The 19,279-nt window shown below is 44.4% G+C and overlaps 3 protein-coding genes and 2 long non-coding RNA genes across 8 annotated transcripts; 1 reads left to right on the forward strand and 4 right to left on the reverse strand.

Annotated features, from left to right (window-relative positions):
• Window positions 1-699: 699 nt before the first annotated feature.
• Window positions 700-2,806, reverse strand: LOC113729998 (WRKY transcription factor 22-like). The gene is made up of 3 exons (XM_027254398.2): window positions 2,307-2,806; window positions 1,952-2,065; window positions 700-1,795 (listed from the first exon to the last, which is right to left on the reverse strand). Exons 1-3 carry the CDS (start codon window positions 2,804-2,806, stop codon window positions 1,237-1,239), a joined length of 1,173 nt encoding a protein of 390 aa, XP_027110199.1. The 3' UTR covers window positions 700-1,236.
• Window positions 1,636-3,588, forward strand: LOC140036497 (uncharacterized). Its single transcript, XR_011840052.1, has 2 exons — window positions 1,636-1,774; window positions 2,341-3,588. It is a non-coding gene; the product is annotated as an uncharacterized lncRNA (long non-coding RNA).
• Window positions 3,589-3,785: 197 nt separating this feature from the next.
• LOC140036498 (uncharacterized) lies at window positions 3,786-6,489 on the reverse strand. Its single transcript, XR_011840053.1, has 2 exons — window positions 4,659-6,489; window positions 3,786-4,508 (listed from the first exon to the last, which is right to left on the reverse strand). It is a non-coding gene; the product is annotated as an uncharacterized lncRNA (long non-coding RNA).
• A 1,175-nt stretch (window positions 6,490-7,664) lies between these two features.
• Window positions 7,665-13,233, reverse strand: LOC113729999 (uncharacterized). Of its 4 annotated transcripts, XM_027254400.2 has the most exons (10): window positions 12,335-12,474; window positions 11,456-12,208; window positions 11,247-11,295; window positions 11,010-11,089; window positions 10,341-10,382; window positions 10,087-10,214; window positions 9,533-9,713; window positions 9,011-9,189; window positions 8,374-8,604; window positions 7,665-8,286 (listed from the first exon to the last, which is right to left on the reverse strand). In XM_027254400.2, the coding sequence occupies exons 2-10, from the start codon at window positions 11,639-11,641 to the stop codon at window positions 7,995-7,997; spliced, it is 1,368 nt and encodes a 455-aa protein (XP_027110201.1). In that variant the 5' UTR covers window positions 11,642-12,208; window positions 12,335-12,474; the 3' UTR covers window positions 7,665-7,994. The 4 variants fall into 4 exon arrangements, with proteins under 4 accessions (XP_027110201.1, XP_027110200.1, XP_071934155.1 ...); XM_027254399.2 differs by lacking the exon at window positions 11,247-11,295 and having other exon boundaries at window positions 11,456-11,550; window positions 12,335-13,233; XM_072078054.1 differs by lacking the exon at window positions 11,247-11,295.
• A 3,309-nt stretch (window positions 13,234-16,542) lies between these two features.
• On the reverse strand, window positions 16,543-19,080 carry LOC140037390 (uncharacterized). The gene has a single exon (XM_072081512.1). The coding sequence runs from the start codon at window positions 19,078-19,080 to the stop codon at window positions 16,543-16,545; it is 2,538 nt and encodes an 845-aa protein (XP_071937613.1).
• Window positions 19,081-19,279: the final 199 nt, after the last annotated feature.

Below are 19,279 nucleotides of genomic sequence, written 5' to 3' on the forward strand. Positions count from 1 at the left end.
GAATCGGTTTTAGGCGTGCGTGTCTGTCTATAAGTGACGTGTATTGTTTGCGCTCAAAGAGCGAAAGTTGACTTTCTTCCACTTCATAACGAAGACAAACTACTATCATTCATACAAGACTAAGCCGAGTCCATTAAATCTTAAAAGCACATTAGTATCTCCGCTTTTTTCTTGACTTTCCTTGTGTAGCTAACAACAACATATATCCGTTCCTAATAAAATTGAGTATTCAAACTTATTTGATTATTTTAACGAGTTTAAAATTTTATTTATTTTTTTTACAAGATCGAGTTTGAACGAATTTTTTTTATTGAATTTAAAGGTTATCAAACATAAAACGTTATTCAAGTTCGGTTTGACTAGTTGATAAATCAAGTTCTAACGAGCTTTTATCAGATCGAATAGTTTGTTCATCTTTAAGCTCTAATAACAAGAAATGACATGTTTGTTCATTAAGCTTTGCATTGTATTATACAGTAGATTCATTTCCAATCCAATCTGCTAATATATTGGGCTAAAGATGAAGTTGTTGAATTAAAATATTCGGCACAAATTTACAAAATGAATCTCGAGTAACGTGACCTTTTCAGTTTTTTTTTTCCCTTTTTATTATTCGATATCTCCTTTCACTTATAAATTCTGTCGGAAGCGGGGCTTGTATTATGTAATGGTGGTCAACTATTTGATGCGTAACGCAAATGAAAAATAACCAGTCATTTTATAAGGTCCTGAAACAGTCAAATGAAAGAAAGACCAATTAAATCTATTTTCCAGGTGAAATTGCGGGGAATGTTTGTCCCATGAGCTCCTCAACGATGATGAAAGATAGAATCCTCGTTTAGGAATTCTAGGACAGACTCAAAATTTGACTCCATGGAATGGTTGGCTCGTGGCTGGGCACCTTTTATTCTACACAAAACTTCACCCAACAAGTACACGACTGACTGATCCTTAGAAGCTGCTAATACTTTGATAAAGCTGAAGTCACAAATCTAAAGGAATCACAGGCTAAAAGAAAACAAGAAAGTTGGGTGGAGGATAAACACAGTTTTATTTCTTTCAGGATCACCTCATTAATTCGGCTGCCGGCCACAACAGCTTGCGGATGTCCTAGTCCAAATGTCTCGAATTTCCCGGGCCAACTACTAAGCAGCCGTCGCAGCAGGCGATGAGAACAAAATCCTCGTACCACGTCACGTACGACTACGAGTTATCACCAGGCTACCACTTCAGACTTTAGTCCTTAAAATGTAAGCCCTTGAAGAAACGATCATCATTCACGAGAGCATAGTTAGGAATGAGAATATCATCATCCCCGTTCCCATCGCCATCATTTTCATCATCGTCATCACCATCATCCGCCCACCCCTCTAACTCCTCCTCCCCTGAAAATAATAATTCTGCGCCGCAGCTGTTGTTGTTTTCGTTATCTGCAGTCTCTTGATCCACATTTTCGTCTACGCCACTGTCGCCTTCTGTTATGGGCGTGGCGGTTGGAGAGAAACTGGAAGCAGAGGCTGGAGATGATGAAGAACAAGAAGCTATTGATGAGGAGGCAATGTTATGGATATTAGTGGTGGAAGTAGTAGTAGCGGTGGTGGTGGTGGGGCGCCTGGCGGCGGCAGCGGGGGGTACTTTGCTGCGGGTAGTACCAGCGAGGGAGCTCCGGTGCGTAGGACGGGGGTGCGAGTGTTCCCCGCTGTATGAGACCACGTACATGCTAGGATCCGCAGGGCATCGCTCCACTTGTTTCCTCGCTGTACATCCTTTCGAGGTGCTACATCTGTAGTAGTTTCTGATTGATTTTTTATCCCAACAAAACTATCTAGTGTCATTGCTCAATTATCCGGAAAGTTAAAATTAATGTGACGGAACTTTTCCTTGCAACATTTCCATGTGATAACCAAATAATTGGGATATAGCCGGAATGGGTGATCAAAGAGAAAAAAACCTTGGATACGGGGAATCTTTAATTGGCTTTTGACCGTATTTTCTCCATGCCCATGAATCAGCTGATAATTCTTCTTGTGTCATTTGTTGAATCCTCTTGGCCTGCTGGTTTTTCCTGTTTAGGAAGATGCTATTAATTTGCATTTCTTGAAACACTTAAAAATACGGTGTCAAGATTCTATGCTAGTTTCGATTCTTCTCTATCGTTGATTGGAATTGTATACTAATATTCAAAAGCTGAGCCACATTAATTCTATGACGTACAACTTAATTTAGTTGTTATTTCGACTCGATCTGGGTTGGAAGATCCAAAAATAGTTAGTATTCCTGGAGTTTTCTAGTAAATGCTCGCTTACCTTCTTCGCGGCCTTTCGGGCTGAGGACTTGTAGATGGAAAAGAAAGGGAAGAACCAACAAACATCTCACGGCTGAGGTGTGAATATCTTTGCGGTTGCTGCATCAGCTGCTGTGGTTGTCCATATATCCGTTGCTGTTGAGGTGTCTGATCTGCTGTGCATCCAGGGCCTTGGATTGCTTGGATGTGCTGAGCTTGTGAATTAAGGTCGACGAAAGATTGTACTATATCCTCGTACGGTTCCTTGTAAATTTCTTGGAGTCCCCGAAAGGAGTCCCTCGTGTGATTTGCAAAGCCCGGAAAATCAGATGAAGTGTGGCCGCTTTGAAATGAAGGAGAAGCTAGGAATGACGACGACGACGGCGTCTCTCCCGATGGCAGGCTGCTGTTCTCAACAGGGGCTATGGCGGCGTCAGTCGTAGTGGATGAGGAGGCTGTTGATGCAGCAGCGGCGTTGAAGCAGCTCCTCACCACCGCATACAAATCCCAGTCATCAGCCATATATTGAGCGATTCATCAGGGCCGGGATATACACTATTTAGTGCACACACCTCCAGTTCTCCAATCCCACCACTCTGCTTACGCTTGGCTTCAGAGTCCAAAAAAAACTACAAACAGACAAAGGGGCACAGGCTTTATTTTTTCCCCTTTTTCCTTAATGCTAAAAATCATCAGTGTTGTCCTGTCCACTAGCGTACTGTAGCATTCTGCAAATTGGAGATGGGAGACAAAAGGTGGAAAAATCAGAGGGGGCCCGAGGAGGACGGCGCTGACTTTTGGAAGAGATAATTAATCTTGTAGTATAATCAATAATGCAAATGCAGGGGGAGCCTATTAGAATGGAGGAGTGGGGTGAAGAGAAGCAAAAGATACAGAGACAGGCTCTGACCTTGATTCTTTTATTACCACTGGTATCTCTCTGTCTATTTATACCCGAAGAGGAATATAAAGATTTTCCACATTGTCTCTGTCAGTCGATGGAGGAGAGAAGCAAAGTGGTTCCGGAGTCAGCGCTTTGGCATCTTTGATATGGAATAAGATATGCCTTGAGCTTCTGAGATTGACTTTGCAGAAACGTCAAAGTGGGGGGGCTGGGAGTTGATAAGGCGGGTGCTATACTCCTAGCCTAGGCAGGTACAACTTCAACCTGCACAGGATTTTGCGCTTTTAATCTTCCAAGCGTGCAAATTTATCGATTGTGTGGGAATAAATTATGTTTGAGATATATAGACCTTATTGTTGTAAGAATATTTCGTTTTGGGTATAAAATTTCAATTGATCTACTTTTCTTTTTTCTTTTTTTTTTAGACACGATAGACATATATTTATTCTATACTATGGGAGTGGGAGAGGGACCTGAAGAAACTAAGAAAAAATCATCAGTGGGGACTGAATCACCACCGTCCGTGTCCGTCTGGAATCATTTAAAGTGACAGATCATATATAGTGATCGATGGTGGGACAAATTTTGAGTCATTGATCTCCCACCCCACCAAATCTTACAGACTTTGGTGGTAGCCATTGAGCAAAGCACGGTGATTAATTGATCTACTTTTCTTGTGCAACGATAGAATTGTGCATCATGCAACTTTTAGCCGAATTGTGTACCAAATTTTTGAGCTTAACTTCTTCAGTCGTATATTTGTTATACTACCATATATATCATTGTGAAAATAGAGCTCCAGCCTCCAAAAACCTCCAATGATATGTTTGGAGAAACTTTTACACCCTCCCCAGTTCAACCCCAAGTTGGCAAATGCTCCCACTGTGATGGCCACTTTTCGCGAAACAGTGGAGGAAAGATTCCAATTTTCTATGATTTGCGTCATGCCATCATGATCCCTTCCAGAATTTGCTGGTTCTCAAGGAATATGGTCCGCGTCCAAAAGAATTTTGGAGTGGTTAAAACACAAAAAAAAAAAACTAAAATAGTAAAAGGGCAAGCTGAAGTCTGAAAACACAAGCACATAACCATTCGTTCCGACTAGGAATTGCTTAGTGCAGGCAGGCCTATCAATGCAAATATCCTTGGCAAGCGAGGATAGACTGCAATTGTTTTTTGGTCGCCCGTGAGAGCCCGGAGTCTCGAGGTTCACCGTCATTAGATTGATTGCTCGGCAAATAGACTGATTCAACGAAGTGAAATAATGTATTTGCATCTTCCCCCACGTCGTTGGTTAAGATGAAAAAGCAATGTAATGGCCTGTACATACGTACAATTATTTGTTAATTGTACAGACTAAAGTTTAAATTAATGAGAAAAGTTAGAATTTATGGGCATCATACGGCAAACAAGAGAAACATATGACATAATCCAAAAGCAAAACAAAAGAAAATGGGGCATTTGACAGACCTCTTTTGATTTTCGTTACGTCAGTTTGAAGATGCTGAAAGATCGATTATGTTGGTTTTTCTTTCATAGCCCTTGTTCCCCTCGATGCAGTCAAGACCCATAGAGCTGCCAAAGGCTTAGAATATATCCTCTATTCTAAAGATGCTGTTTTGTTGCTCTACTTTGTTAGAGGGTTCGCATCTCATCTCAGATGGTCCTGGTTCAACCAAAATCAAATGCTAGAGCCAAAGATATGGTAATCTTGTAACCAGTGGTGGTAGATCCTAAGAGGGGTCAATTTCTAGCAGAAGGGAAACAAATAGCAGCTACTACAGAAAGAACGAAAGGGCATGGCTCGTAGATTCGGCTTTGCTGGTACCTGGCATAGGAATGTTGACGTAATACAGCAAGCCAGTAACACTAGCAATCTAATCTATGTCAACACAAGAAAAAGGGAAAGTCGAAACCACTTCAAGCATGTTTTTTTTTTTTTTTGGCAACGCCGTAACTTTTCTATAATATAATCTATCCTAATTTCAGGGGAGGGGGCTTAAAGAAGCTATATATATAAGGGACTAGCAGATATAAGAACATAGTAAATCAAAGGAGTGTTCTGACACATCCTTTAAACTTTAAACTTTGTTCACTGCAGATAGGGTTCGATTCCTTAACTTACAGTTCAAAGAGGGACTTTAGTTCTTTTTTGGTGATGCATTGGGATATAAGATACTGAGATTTGGTTAACCGATGGATGGTGTTCATTACCACAAAAAAATTCTTTAGAGTTAAGGGTGGGGGGTGAGAGTTAAAGAGGGATAATTGGGGTTGAATAGGATAACTTAATCCAAGACATGTGGATCAACAAAAGAACTGCAATTTTAATCAAACCGAGGAAGGAAATATCCAACTACTGAACCGCCATACCAGCCATAAAAATGATATAATCAGTCAAGAAGTGTTCAATTGAAATTCTCTTCAGTTCAAAACAAATACTCACTTAAAAAGAGGATGCTTAATTTGGATTGCTGGCCTTCTTCCACTAAATACTCACTTAAAAAGATGGTATGATCGATCGTTTCAGGATCAATGATGATTACAGTTTGGCAAACGTTGAACAGAAACTGAGGTGTAATCATAGAGATATCATGTGTAATAGGGACACGATGAATAACTACATGTATCGTCGTTGATGAATGGGAGGGATACTTTAATGAACAGCAAGTCGAAGAAAATTAAGTTGAACTGACTAGCATTCTTTGGTGCCTGTGTTCAGCGTCTACATCAGCATGTTGCTTTACGGGATCTTTTTCAGGTTCAAAGAAAGGGGAAGGAAAAAGCAAAAGTGCTTGCAAAAGTGCTTGAGAGTGAATCAGCTATATCCGATTAATGCATCTCCCAGAAAAGTTAGGCCTTCGACTTTAGAGACTTGGTTGCAGTTGTCCTCGGGGGGCGGCCGTGCCCTTCGTGGAGCCGGAGGGTGTTTTTAACTTGGTGTCACCCGTTGGTGGTGGGTTTGGCCGAATAAAAGAAAAGACGGCCACTTCCTCTTTGGTGATTCTTCACTTTTTTCGGTTCCATATCTATTCGAGGGGGAATTGGTCAACCAGCTTGACAGCACTTGGTGATACTGTGTGGTGGGTGGCACAGAATGGTTTGGAGAATCGCGACGCACCACGAAATCTACAATGGTGAATAGGACAAAATTTTGAGGTACAAACAACCACCGCAGCTTAGCTACAGCAGATGCAGAACGTGGCTCCGTTCCAATCGACTATTCTTTTTTCTGTCTTGTTAATGATTGTTTAAACGAGTTGATTTGATGTTAACATTGGCGCTTTTTTTTTTTTTTTTTCCTTTTCTCCTCCCACTTTATGGAATTGGATCAAGATTTCGAACCATTTTTTTTTGTTGCTCGTACCCTTTTTATCCTTAATTATCAGACCGCGAATTCTAAACCTGATAGATAGTAAAGAGAATTTTAAAAGCTCGATAATTCTAAACCTGGTAGATAGATAGTAAGAAGAACTCTAAAGGTCCGATCACTGACTTTTCTGGCGTTGGTTCGTATGCAATTGGTCGCTGTTACCGGATATGGAAATATTCGGGCACATACACAAGTGAATGGCTAAAACCAAATCCTTATCTTCTATTCTACCGAATTTCGTTGTCTGACTCCTCAGCCAAGCCAAGTCCATCGAAAGTTTGATGAGGACGACAGCCTTGATTTGAACTTTGAAGTCCATCAATCATCCATTTGCAACGGAGTAACACCTCTCAAATTGCTGAAAAGGAAACGTATTTGGTCCTTCTTTGGCATCGTGCAATCATTTGCAAACCGGACGCTTTGCTGCTCCAACTCAACCAAAAATGACACCCAAAAATGAGCAAACAAAATTTTATTTTATTTTTTTTAATCATTTTTCTGGTGTTAGCGTACATCCCTTATCAGTGTATGGACAGCTATCTCTCGAGCACAGGTTTAGGTTCGGCCTCAATGGGAAAAAATGGAGCACCTAACAACGCATCTTCACAGGCCAAGAACTACGAGATCACCCCTTAATATTTTATCGATAGAGAACACTCCTATCGATATGAAACGCTTATTGTAAAAATGAAAAAGATGGGCATTTTGCCCCCTTTATCCAATGCTGAATCGACGACCTATGTGTTATGTATAAATAATAAATTTTTGGATTTGAAGAAAAGAAAAAAAGCAACAACTTTGCTGACAATTACATATTTTTGTCAGAAAGAGTCCTCTCAATATCTTAATCTAGCCCCGTAACTTCGGAAGAAGGGGTGCCTCCTCACAAAGGGGGTCGCAGTGACCAGGCTCGGGCGACTGTTTACCAAAAACACAGGTCTCCGCAAAGTCGTTAGTAAAACAAATTCTTCACAAACGAGCGTCACATGCATAAATCTTCCTTTTTCACATAAGCCTTCAATCTATTGTACATAACTAATGTCGATGCAAATTCCCCATTCTCATCTGTTCGAACGAACAAGGTAAACATGACTTCAAAAAGATACTAGTAACAGATCCAGAGTATTATTATCACATGCCCAAGAAATGCCCATAAGAAACTCTATCACTGCTGCCAAAACTTTCAGATCATCAGCTACAACAAAAAGGCACAAGGCTCAGAAATACTGTACTTTCTACCCGTATGAAACTGCTATTCTTGGCGCTTATTGTAAGACTAATAACCCAATGCTACCAGTTCTAACCACCAGAAACACAGCACATCATCCACTAGTACCACACAAACATGAATTGCCCCACTGATTTACATCTTCCCAGTACCTGGAACAACTACACAAGCTAAATGCAACAAAGATACAAAACTGGTAATGTGTCTAGTTGGCTTCTCTCCTAATCAATCTAGCTGAACCAGCTTTTACATAATCACCAATATTTGCCACAAAAAGAGGATCTCTCTCTTCGATTTTAAGTTCGTTACTAACAGTTCCTGGCTGATTTGACGGATCCATCCTTTCTAATTCTTTTGTTAGATCCTCCATTGTCTTTTTTAATGTGGCCTTGTTCATCTGCCCTGCCTCTCCTGCTGAGATACCAACCATAGTAATCTTCGGAAGAAGAGGAGATGACTGTAGTTGTTGTCTCCTAGACTCAGTGGCAATCTTCTCTCTGCAGGACAAAAAAAATTAATTAGTTTAACAGCATTAATTATGAAATGGATTGGACATTTTTCCAAGAGCATCAACAGGACGGCACTTTTTATCTTCTAATGTTGGGAGCTTCTGCCGTTCCTTCAACCATGGAAGAGCCAACCAATCATGGAATGGAAGTTGAGAGTCCAGCTTTTTTTCCTGCTCAGCAGAGATATTATCTTTCATATGATCCTCTGACTTGTCAAGGCACTGAAGCGACATGCTACTGTTTCCTAAATTACAGTCTTCAATGAGGTTGGAAGATTTGCTTGCTCTCAAGAAAGAAGCGGTACTCCTGCAATCAAATAGATTGTGTAAAAGATAGCGGAAATTCCAAGGAATTTTGATCTCACAAGGCAATAAAGGAAGGAAAAGAGTTATGATTGCAAACGATCATCCAAGTTACAAGAACAGGAGGGATAAGAACGCGTCACTGTCACAATGAGCTCTTCATTACACCAACATTAAGATATGCACAATTTTGTTGACTGGAAAAACATCGGTGAGAAATTTTTTTCCTCCAAATTTTCCAATAAAGTTGAAACTATAAACTAAACTCATCCAAGTCCATGGTCAAATTTTTCAGCAAACAGCACAATGTGATCAACTCAAAAATGATAGTGAACAGAGATTCTCTCAATATTGTTTTAAGGGAAGAAACAAGCTTATGTCAGAAACTAAATCTTTCTGTATCACAGTACCTTTTCTCAAATGAGTCAACTATATAAGGAAATTTTGGTTGGATTCCAGTTGCTTTCCGCAGCCATCTATTTCCGAGAAAAACCTTGTCGACAGCATGAAGAAGCTGAATTTCAGCAGCCTTGGATATGACACTTAAAGGAATCCCAGGATTGCCCATTTCATCAATCACTTCCTGAACCTGTCAAGAAGCAATACATGGGCTTCTGGGTGTAAGCAAATGTACTCTTCACATAGTCAAGTTTTATGTTTTTTTCTCATCAATCAAGCACTTAGTTAAGTGATATATCGTGTGAATGCCCATTGCAGCAAACATAGCATAAGAAAAAAATTCTTCCCATCCGTGGCTCTCTCTACCTAGCAATTTTGCGCTCCAGCCAAACAGATAAAAGCTTCCTTTTTAATCATGCCAAGCTCCTTGCACATAAAACCAATGGGGAAAATGGCCTCCTCAAATAGTTTGCATCTCAGGTACCATCAATTTTATTGTAATAACTGAGTAAAATCAGTTTACAAATTTGTACCTCTGGAGGCTCCCACATGCTATCTCCCATCTCTTCAACTACTTCTGCCGCCAAGTTGTCATCAACAATCTCCCGTCTTCGGTGCATGTTCCGAGTTTGGATCAATGAATGGAAATGCTGATCGACAGATTCTTCAAGAATGTTGTCCAGTGTACTTTTGTCAAAGAAGTATGGTGTGTACCTAGTGCAAAGGCAAAATTAAGCGAACCTGTCAGGTACAAAACATAGTTACGCCAACATATAGCAATGAAATCCATGATGAACCAGATAGCTAGCATATCTAGATGATAAATGGAGAACTCATGGTGCTTGCGGACAAGACCACGCACCACTACTAGGAGACTGACACACATGACATACCAAAAGAGGAATTCCACATCTTAAACAGAAATTGAAAGGGAGAAAAAACCATCCCATAACAGAAATTTAAATTCAAAAATCATATTTAGTAGGAGGTTAGGGGACAAAGCATGTTTTTATCAGAACAATGAAGATGCAATCCAGCTAACAATAATTGGCCGAACCAAGTAACATGTACAAGAGGTCAAACTAACCATTTTATACCATCAGTAGTGGCTATAGCAATATCTAAGTTTTGAGCACTGAAAACAGGCACTCCTTCAACCTTTTTCTTTCCCCCATTTTGTGGCATCATCTTAAGGAGTTTATTTGCTTCCTTGACCTGCATGACCGCAAGATGATGTAGCAGAGGATAAAATGTCTATTATCATTCAGGTATTTCTGTATCGTATTGATTTTTATCGCATCAGTATATTTTTCTGCAGAAGAGCAGAAAGTGTCATGTAACCTGTTTCTCATTTGGGACAAATTGGAATAAGTGCGGCCTTTCCTGCATAGCACATGGAAAGAACTTTTAGCTATTCTTTGAAAAAACATTTGCCAAGAAAAAGGTAAATTACTCCATACGATTTTGTCTACTACCAATATAAGAAACTTTAACAATGAAAAAGCTACAACATTAATCTGTAATAGACAAGTCTTAGAAAATACTGGCTGCCAAAATATGAAGATGATACTTGAAACATTACTTGAAACAAAATGAAGAAGAAATTCTCTGCTCTGATCCTTACTTCCTTTAGAATTACCATTGAAAATTAGGTTTCTCTAAGCTCCAAAATCAAGCCTCAGAGGGTTGACAAGGATCCATGACTCAGAATCCTAGTATTCATAGTTCCATGATATTGCAACTTGTAATTGCTTTTTTATGACCAAAATTATCGTAAAAACATCTTACACCCTTTCCAAGTAACTTTCTATCACTTTCTTATAAGAAAACCTTCCAAATTGTAAAAATTATCTACAATGTCCCTCTTCCTTCTTGAACATCCTAAACTTTGTCCATCCAGAAGAAACATAATATTTACAACTCTAGATAACCAGCCACTCCATATTCATAAAATGATCAGCTGCAAGAAATAAAATTCAGATATGTCCCTCAAGATCAGCAAGCCAGTACCTTGAAATGCTCATATGCTAAATCAAGGCGACATGCACCAACGACACCACTGGGAATATTCAGCCGTTTAACATAAGAAACTGAAGCAGAATAAATTAGAATATGAGTAATTCTCTCTATAACAAGGTATGTTAAGCTCGATGTTTATTAGAATTACAGCAGCCGTGGAAGAAGAAAACAAAGAAAGTGTGTGGAGAATGAAATTCATTTTTTATATTAAAAAAAGCATCAAACAACCTCTGAGATAGGAAAGGATATAAGTCCAACCAATCAAAGAGGATATGACCTGTAAAAACAAGCTAAAAGAGCATAAAAAGCCATCTACCAATCAAATACCTGTTCTTAGCCTATATATAACAGTTTGCTTTCAAATGATACAGTTTATATACAACGTCAAATATGTTTAAAACTGAAAGCTATGCATGTCTTTAATCTTAAAAATTAACCTGCATCTCCAAGGTCCATGAAAAAGCGGAACACAGGGCCATTCCTTTCACTCTTGGTAACGGCTGCAAACATCTTCTTAAGCCACTGGGGAGTCCTATGGAATACAGAAAGTCATTCAAAACAAGGACAACATAGGCATGTCTCAGCAAGGCAGAAATTACATGGTTTGGATCATAGCTTCTCATCAATTACAGCACGTCCCGACTAGACTGATCCAACCTTCTCCTCAAACTTCTCTTCAAATGTCACATCAGTAACTAGTTCCAAAAGGGTTCTGAAGATCTCATAAAGGACTGGTCCCTGGCTGTCTTTGTTGCATTTTTGTCTATTTTGGAGGCAAGTGCTTGAAAAAACTAGCTTTTTCATATGCAGTTTATGAAACTCTGAAAGTTCATATTCTCATTTTTGAAGGCCATAGTACAGAAAAGCTGCAAGCTTTATTTGTACTCTTACTATAGCTATGTACCTTTTTAATCCGCTAGATTCATTCCATGTTAATTTCTTCTTTCTAGATTCCTCGGCTGTTTTACTAGATGTTAAGATAACATACACTTGATTCAAAATGAACTTGAACCCGAAACAAAACCAAATCAGCACGTTTCTAAATCCCTGGTAAATAGGCCTCACAAATCAAACAACCAATACAACTGGAGGGAAATTGAATCTGTAATTAAAGATGTTCCAGGCATTAGACCTAAGTCAATAAAAGCTTCGAGAAACCTAAAGCAAGCCTTCTTGATGAATTATCATCTCTGATGCAAAAAAAAAAAAAAAGGGACTCTCTCAGCAAACAAAGAATATAATTCATCTGCAGCCCGTGAACAAATAAGAATGGTATTATAGTTTACAAAGTAGGATTTTTATGTAACAGGTGATACCTTTTGGATAGGAAAGGTACGTCAAAATGGGTAGAAACAGCCATGAGACCTGTCCCAGAAAGGTCGCACATGCTGAAGACTTGGCCCACAAATGCCGGCCCAGAGCTGTCTTTAGTAGATGTGAGGCCGGAAATTCTCACGGTGGAAGGAAAACCTCCGTGACCGCCGGACTTAGAAGACATGTTCTTGACGGCCGGTGGAGAAGATAGCGGCGAATTAGGCCGCCGAGTAGTCGACGAGTCGAAGGGGAAATCAGTATAAGCGAGCGGGAGATAAGAGTGGTGGGCGACTGGAGTCGGGGAAGGGTAGAGGGAGGAGGAATTTGGAGGGGGAGGAATAAGGTGGTGAGGTTTGTGGGGTGAGGAAAGTGGAGAGATTGTTGGGGACGGTATCAAGGAATCGAGACAAGTTGTTGAAGATATTGGGGTGATGGTGAGGATGAGGAGGGTCAGTAGCAACCGCAGCTGCAGAGGCCATCAAGCGTCGAGAAGACTCCTCAGGATTTCATATTCCGATTGTTCCATCCTTTTTTCTCCATATTCCCAGGCAAAATATTTGTATAAAATAAAACTAAATAAAAAAAAACCTCAAATAATCCTTTCAAATTTGAAACAAAAACCCAAAAAGCCCCTTTCGCATGCAAAGCGCTCAAAAACCAAAATTAAGACCTCAAATGGTCCTGCAAATTTGAACCAAAAACCCAAAAAGCCCCTTTCGTATGTGATGCGACCGCCAAAAACTATATCCGAGCTGAACTGTAATGAACCGAGCTGCCCACACGTGGTCGACCTGACGGGATCGAGATATGGGTCCTGAAAAGGGAAAACGAAGACGGGACGATAGTCCCCAGAATAACTCCGACGGTCAAGTCAGTAGAGCTCCAGAATAGGGTAGTAGTGGAGAATACTTATGTGAGCGTACCTTACATAGTCTTGGTAGAGTAGTATATATAGGACCAGATAAATTGTAGTTTCCTTATGGGAGTCAAAGTCCCCTTAGGGTTCGGAGTCTTCTTAGGGTTTAGCGCGGCGGCCCCTAAATGTTCGGAGGCGACGGCCCATCAGGCCCATCGTAGGAGGCCACTGATACGGCCGAGCTAGACCCCTCATGCCGAGCTGGCCCGTGCCAGCCTCGAGGTATCTACTGCCGACCTGCTGTGCGTAGCGTGCCGATCTAACACGTGTCACACGCGGATTTGCCCCATTACACTAGCCCCCCTTGAGTCTAGAGTCACCGAGGGGTCGCGTGAGTCTGGACCAAATTTCGAAGCGTCAGGTCAGCCTGGGGTGGGACCCACGATCCCACGACCGCGCACCTTGTCCGGATAACCGCCACGTATGCTGTCATAATCGTCACTTCAAGGGTCACGTCCTCCCATGATGACGGTTGTCAGCTCAAGCGTTTTTCCAAGATAACCGTCCTTCAGCAATAAATTCAAATTCCCAACTCGGGCCTTTTCGGCTTCCTGCCCTGGAGGCCTATAAATAGGCCCTTCCAAACGTCACTTTCACGCTTACCTTCTCATTCTCTTCCTCCACAAATTTTATCAGCTCGCTCCTTGCTTAGAGAGTTCCTCCAAGAGTAGCGCCTCCCTCTAAACACACATCAGCTCCTCCTTATCCACTAGTAAGTCTTCTTGTTCCTTTTATGTCTTCTTCGTCCACACACTCAGACATCACTAGCTCGGCACCTAGGCGTAGAGTAGTCCGACCTGCACCCATAGAGATAGTCTCCTCTTCCACCAGTTCTTCCTCCTCTAGCTCGTCCGAATACCTTCCTTTTCCTACTTTAGGCATGGACCAAACCGACCAGCCCGTCCGTCCCGACGCTGGAGTCGCCGACCTAGGGATTCCCCTAGAGGTAGCTCCAGCTCGGACCAGGGCAGGTCCCTCCAGGGGGCCGGATATCGACTTTGGGGAAGTCGAGCTCATTCCCCCTCTGCTAGATCAGGGGAATGTCGACGAGCTGGCGGGGAGATATGACATCCCCCCCCCAGTTCGAGGCCAGGGCTGCCCGACCAGGGGAGTATGCTTGCCGACCTCCTTCTGAATTTGTAGCCATTTACAGGGATCAGCTCATAGCTGGTCTCCGTCTCCCCATTCCCCAATTCCTTTATCAAATTCTGACCTTCTGGGGGATTCGAATAACCCAGCTCGTTCCAAATGCCATCCGATCGATCCTCGGTTTCTTCATTATGTGCCGAGTCCTCGAAATTCCTTACTCCTTGGACCTTTTCAGGTCATTCTTCCAAATGAAGGTGAGCGGACCAGTTCATGGCTGGTTTATTTTGCTCGCAGGAGCGGGGGAGAACTCCCAACCCGCGAGCTGTTCACGCACACCCCTTCTTCCATTAAGGGCTGGAAAGCTCAGTTATTCTACGTGAAGAACACGGGTTTTCCTCCCTTGACCTGGAGGGAGGAGACCCAAGTATCTGACCCCATTCCTTCACCTCTTCCCGCGGCCGAGCTAGACTGCCTGGTCAGCTCGGACGCCCGATTATCGGTGAAGGAGTTCAGCAATGCCCAACTCCGGTCGGCGGGGCTGATTCGAGCAGAGGTGAACGACCCTGCGCCTGACCTCCGACCCCTCACCCCCGAGGAGCTAACAGCTTGTAATCCCTTTGATCTTCTTTTTTCTTCTTCTTTTCTCTTTTTCTCCGCACGAACTGACTTCTTTCTTTGTCCTCAGTGAAGAGGTTCTCTCAGCTATTGAGCATAGGAGGGACAGGCAGCTCGCGCACACCTGCTACCATATCCTCTTCTGCTCCTAGCGACGTGGCCCCTCCTCCACCAGAGCCTATTCCTCAGACTGCAGCCCAGTCTGCTCCAGTGGAGGAACCTAAAAAGAAGAGGAGGAAGACGACCGCCAAGAAGGCCAGGACCGAGGTGGCTTCCTCCGCTGCCACAACACCGCAACCATCTCCTACTGGTGCTTCCGCGGAGCACTATGGGGTCAACTCGGCCGAGCTGCAGGCCTCATCAGAGTCGCCCCCCTCTATATGGCGAGCGAGGAATGTGATTCCCCTGAAGCCCCCCACCGAGCTGAGCACGCATCCCCATCCCCTCCACTTCTGCCCGAAGTGGGGGCTATCAATGAATGACCGAGCTCAATTTCCAGAGGCTGCTCGAGAACTCGTCAGGGGCTCGGTGCTCCCTCGCGATCATCACTTCCTACAGCTCGCCTCTAACTCTGAGCTGTTAGAGCACTACTACCTGAGCGCAGCTCAGGTAATTCCTCCACCCTCCAGTCTTTTTAGCAAGGTTTCTTTAATACGTAGACCCTGACTGGTTTGGTCTTGCAGCTCAACGTCGTAGGTGTCGAGCTGGCCCAGCGGTACGAGAACATGGGGGAAAATCTCTCCCAAGCTGATGCTGCCAAGAATAGGCTGGCCAGTCAGCTCGAAGTGACAGAGGCGGAGCTAGAAGCCACAAAGAAGCAGCTTGCCGACTCTCAGGCCTCCTCCGAACTGGAGAAGAAGAAGATCGCGGAACTGACCGCCCAGCTGGAGGCCGAGCAGAAGAAGTCGGCCGAGCTAATAGAGACAGCGAGGACGGAAGGGCGCCAGCTGGGCGTCCAAGAGTTTAAGAAGTCTGATGCTTTCATGAACGACCTGGCCATCCTGAATGGCCCCGTCCTGCAGCTCGGCTATACCAAAGCCATGGCAGATGTTCAATCCTTGAACTTGCCGGGCTTTGACCTCGACAGATGGCCTGACTACAACCCCCAAGCCGTCCATCAGATTGACAGGCTTGTCGCGGGCTACTCCCATGGGCGCGACCTGGCTGCCTTGGTTGCCGACCCAACTCTTCCTGCGACCTCCCCCGAGCAAGAGCAACAAGGGGAGAACTAGAAAGATAGCATTGTGGATAGGCTGATTAGGCTAGAGTAGGACCCGAGCTGGCCAGCTCGTTTTTGTATGGCCCCCCTTATGTATGCCCTTTTGACATGGAATAGATAGCTTCCTTTCTCATCCAACACTTGTAAAAATTTTCGATCACTCAAAATCTTTGAATACATTATAATCCTCAGTACTGAACTTAATGAAGTGAAAATCAAACCTGTCCAGCTGACTACTTCAGCTCGGGCAGGCTATTTAAAGAAAAAGGCCTCAAAATTGAGCTGTGCCAAAACAGGCCAAGCTAAACGCAGTGAACTAATAAAACACAGAGCAGACCTGTCCAGCTGATCACTTCAGCTCGGGCAGGGTACTAAAGAAAAAGCCTTAGATTTGAGTTGTGCCAGGTACGCGGGACTTCGCTTCCATCCATGCGAGCTAGCTTACAATAACCTGCCCGGTCAGCTTCTTTTACCACGTAGGGACCTTCCCAGTTTGGGTCTAACTTACCCGTGCCCACAGCTCGGCTAACAGAGTTCCTGCGTAACACCAGGTCTCCTGGCTTGAAGGAAATGTGTCTTACCCTAGCGTTGTAGTAGCGTGCGATCTGGCCCTTATACTTAGTCATTCGTATAGCCGCCTCTTCCCTTCGGTGTTCGATCAGGTCCAAGTTAAGCCGCATCTCTTCCTCATTATCTTGAGCCACAAAGTGTTGCACCCTACCTGAGGGTACCCCGACCTCTGCTGGAATCACTGCTTCGGCCCCATATGTCAGGACAAAGGGGGTATCCTGGGTGGCCGTCCGAGGTGTTGTCCGGTAGGCCCATAGTATGGTGGGTAGCTCCTCCAGCCAATTAGTTCGGGCAGACTCTAATCTTGTCCTCAGGCCGTGCAGGATGGTTCTGTTAACATTCTCGACCTGTCCATTGGCTTGGGGATGCCCCACTGAGGTGAAGTGTTGATGGATGCCGAGCTCGGTGCACCATTCCCGGAGAGATTGATCAGCGAACTGTCTGCCATTGTCCGAGACGAGAGCCCTCGGTATGCCGAATCGGCAGACTATGCTTTTCCAAAGGAATTTCTGGATCGACCTGCTGCTTATCGTGTTGAGGGGCTCGGCCTCTATCCACTTGGTGAAGTAATCAATGGCTATCACCAAGTGCTCACAGCCACCTAGAGCTCGGGGAAACGGCCCCAACAGGTCAATCCCCCACTGGAAGAATGGCCACGGGCTGCTGAGAGGAATCATTTCCTGAGTGGGGGTGTGATGGATTGGGGCATGTAGCTGGCAAGACCTACACCTAGCTACCAGCTCGGCTGGATCCCTAAAGATGGTGGGCCAATAGTATCCAGCCAACATTCCCTTCTTGGCCAATATTCTCGGGCCGACATGATTGCCGCAGATGCCTTCATGTAGCTCTCGTAAAACATAGCTACCTTCCTCAGGCGTTACGCACTTTAACCAAGGCTGCAAGTAAGATTTCCTGTACAAAACTCCATGTGTGAGTGCGTACTTTTGTGACTTGATGAGGATTTTGCGGGCCTCTGACCTGCTCGGCGGAAGCTCCCCACGAGCCAAATACTGAATGATAGGATCCATCCAAGAGCTCACTACCTGAATGACTGCAGCTCTTACCTGTTCATAGGCCCGGCTTTTGACGACCTCCACCAGTATTTCCCGACCTGAGAAGCCAGTTGAGGTGGAGGCTAGTTTAGACAGGGCGTCGGCTCTCTTGTTCTGGCTCCGCGGAATCTGTTCGAGCACGAACTGCTCGAACTGACCCTTCAGTTCACACGTTTTGGCCACGTACTTCCTGAGCGACCCTTCTTTGACCTCGTAGCTCCCCCATACTTGGTTCACTATCAACTGCGAATCGCTATAGACTTTTATCGATCTGGCCCCTAACCTCCGGGCCATCTCCATCCCCGCAATCAAAGCCTCGTATTCTGACTCGTTGTTAGAGGCTCTAAAATCGAACCTCAATGCATAGGGCAGCTCTTCTCCAATGGGGCTAATTAAGAAGAGCCCCGCACCACATCCTTCATTGCTTAATGCGCCATCTACGTACAACGTGCAGGTGAGATCTGCAGCCTCTGTATCCCTTCCAGCCTGGGTCGTATCCCTGGCCAGGTCTGCCTTGACCGCTTTTTCGGGGTGCATGGCCTCGACAGCATCTACGGCCTGCCCGACTTTAGCTGCCTCCTCGATCTCTCCGACCTTGGCAGTTCCTTGAGTCTGCTCGGCCTCAGCTGCTTCTCCGGCCTGTCTGTCCTTGGCAGCTTCTTCGGCCGGCTGGGCCTCAGCTGCTTCTTCGGACGGTCCGTCCTCCGCTACCTGTATGGCCTGGGTGACCTCAGCAGCGTCTCCGGTCTGTAAGACCTCTACTGCTTCTCGGGCCTGGGTGGCTTGGGTAGTCTTTAGGGTCTGGAAGGGCTTGGCTGCTTGTCCGGCGTGCGCATTTTTAGCATCTTCTCCATCCTTCCTGGCCTGTATGTCCCTGGTCTGATCGACCTCTGCTTCGGGCAATCCAAAAGAAACGCCATCCGCTATGAAATCCGCCAAGGCTTGGGCTTTAATGGCCGCCTTGGGCTGATATCCCAGGTCGTACTCCGACAATTCCACAGCCCATTTCACCATCCGACCCGAGGACTCGGGTTTGGAAAGGATCTGTTTCAGGGGCTGGTCCGTCATAACTACTACGGGGTGAGTTTGGAAGTACGTCCTGAGCTTTCGAGCTGCGTGTACTAATGCCAAAACATATCGCTCTACCGCCGAATACCTTGCATCGGCCCCCTGCAGGGCGCGGCTGACATAATACACAGGTTTCTGCACTTTGTTCTCCTCTCGTACCAGCACTGCGCTAATGGCCCCCTCTCCTGCAGCTAAGTAGATGAACAGGGTTTCCCCCATCTCGGGAGAGGTCAGAGCTGGCAACCGAGCGAGGTGGGCTTTCAGCTCATCGAACGCCCTCTGGCACTCCAGACTCCACTCGAACTGTCAACCTCCCTTCAGGGACTTGAAGAAAGGCGACCCCCGAACTGCCGATTTGGACAGGAACCTGTTCAAGGCCGCCATCCTCCCTGTCAGACGTTGTACCTCCTTGATAGTT

This window comes from Coffea arabica, chromosome 2e (genome assembly GCF_036785885.1).
Source record: "Coffea arabica cultivar ET-39 chromosome 2e, Coffea Arabica ET-39 HiFi, whole genome shotgun sequence".
Lineage (NCBI taxonomy): Eukaryota > Viridiplantae > Streptophyta > Magnoliopsida > Gentianales > Rubiaceae > Coffea > Coffea arabica.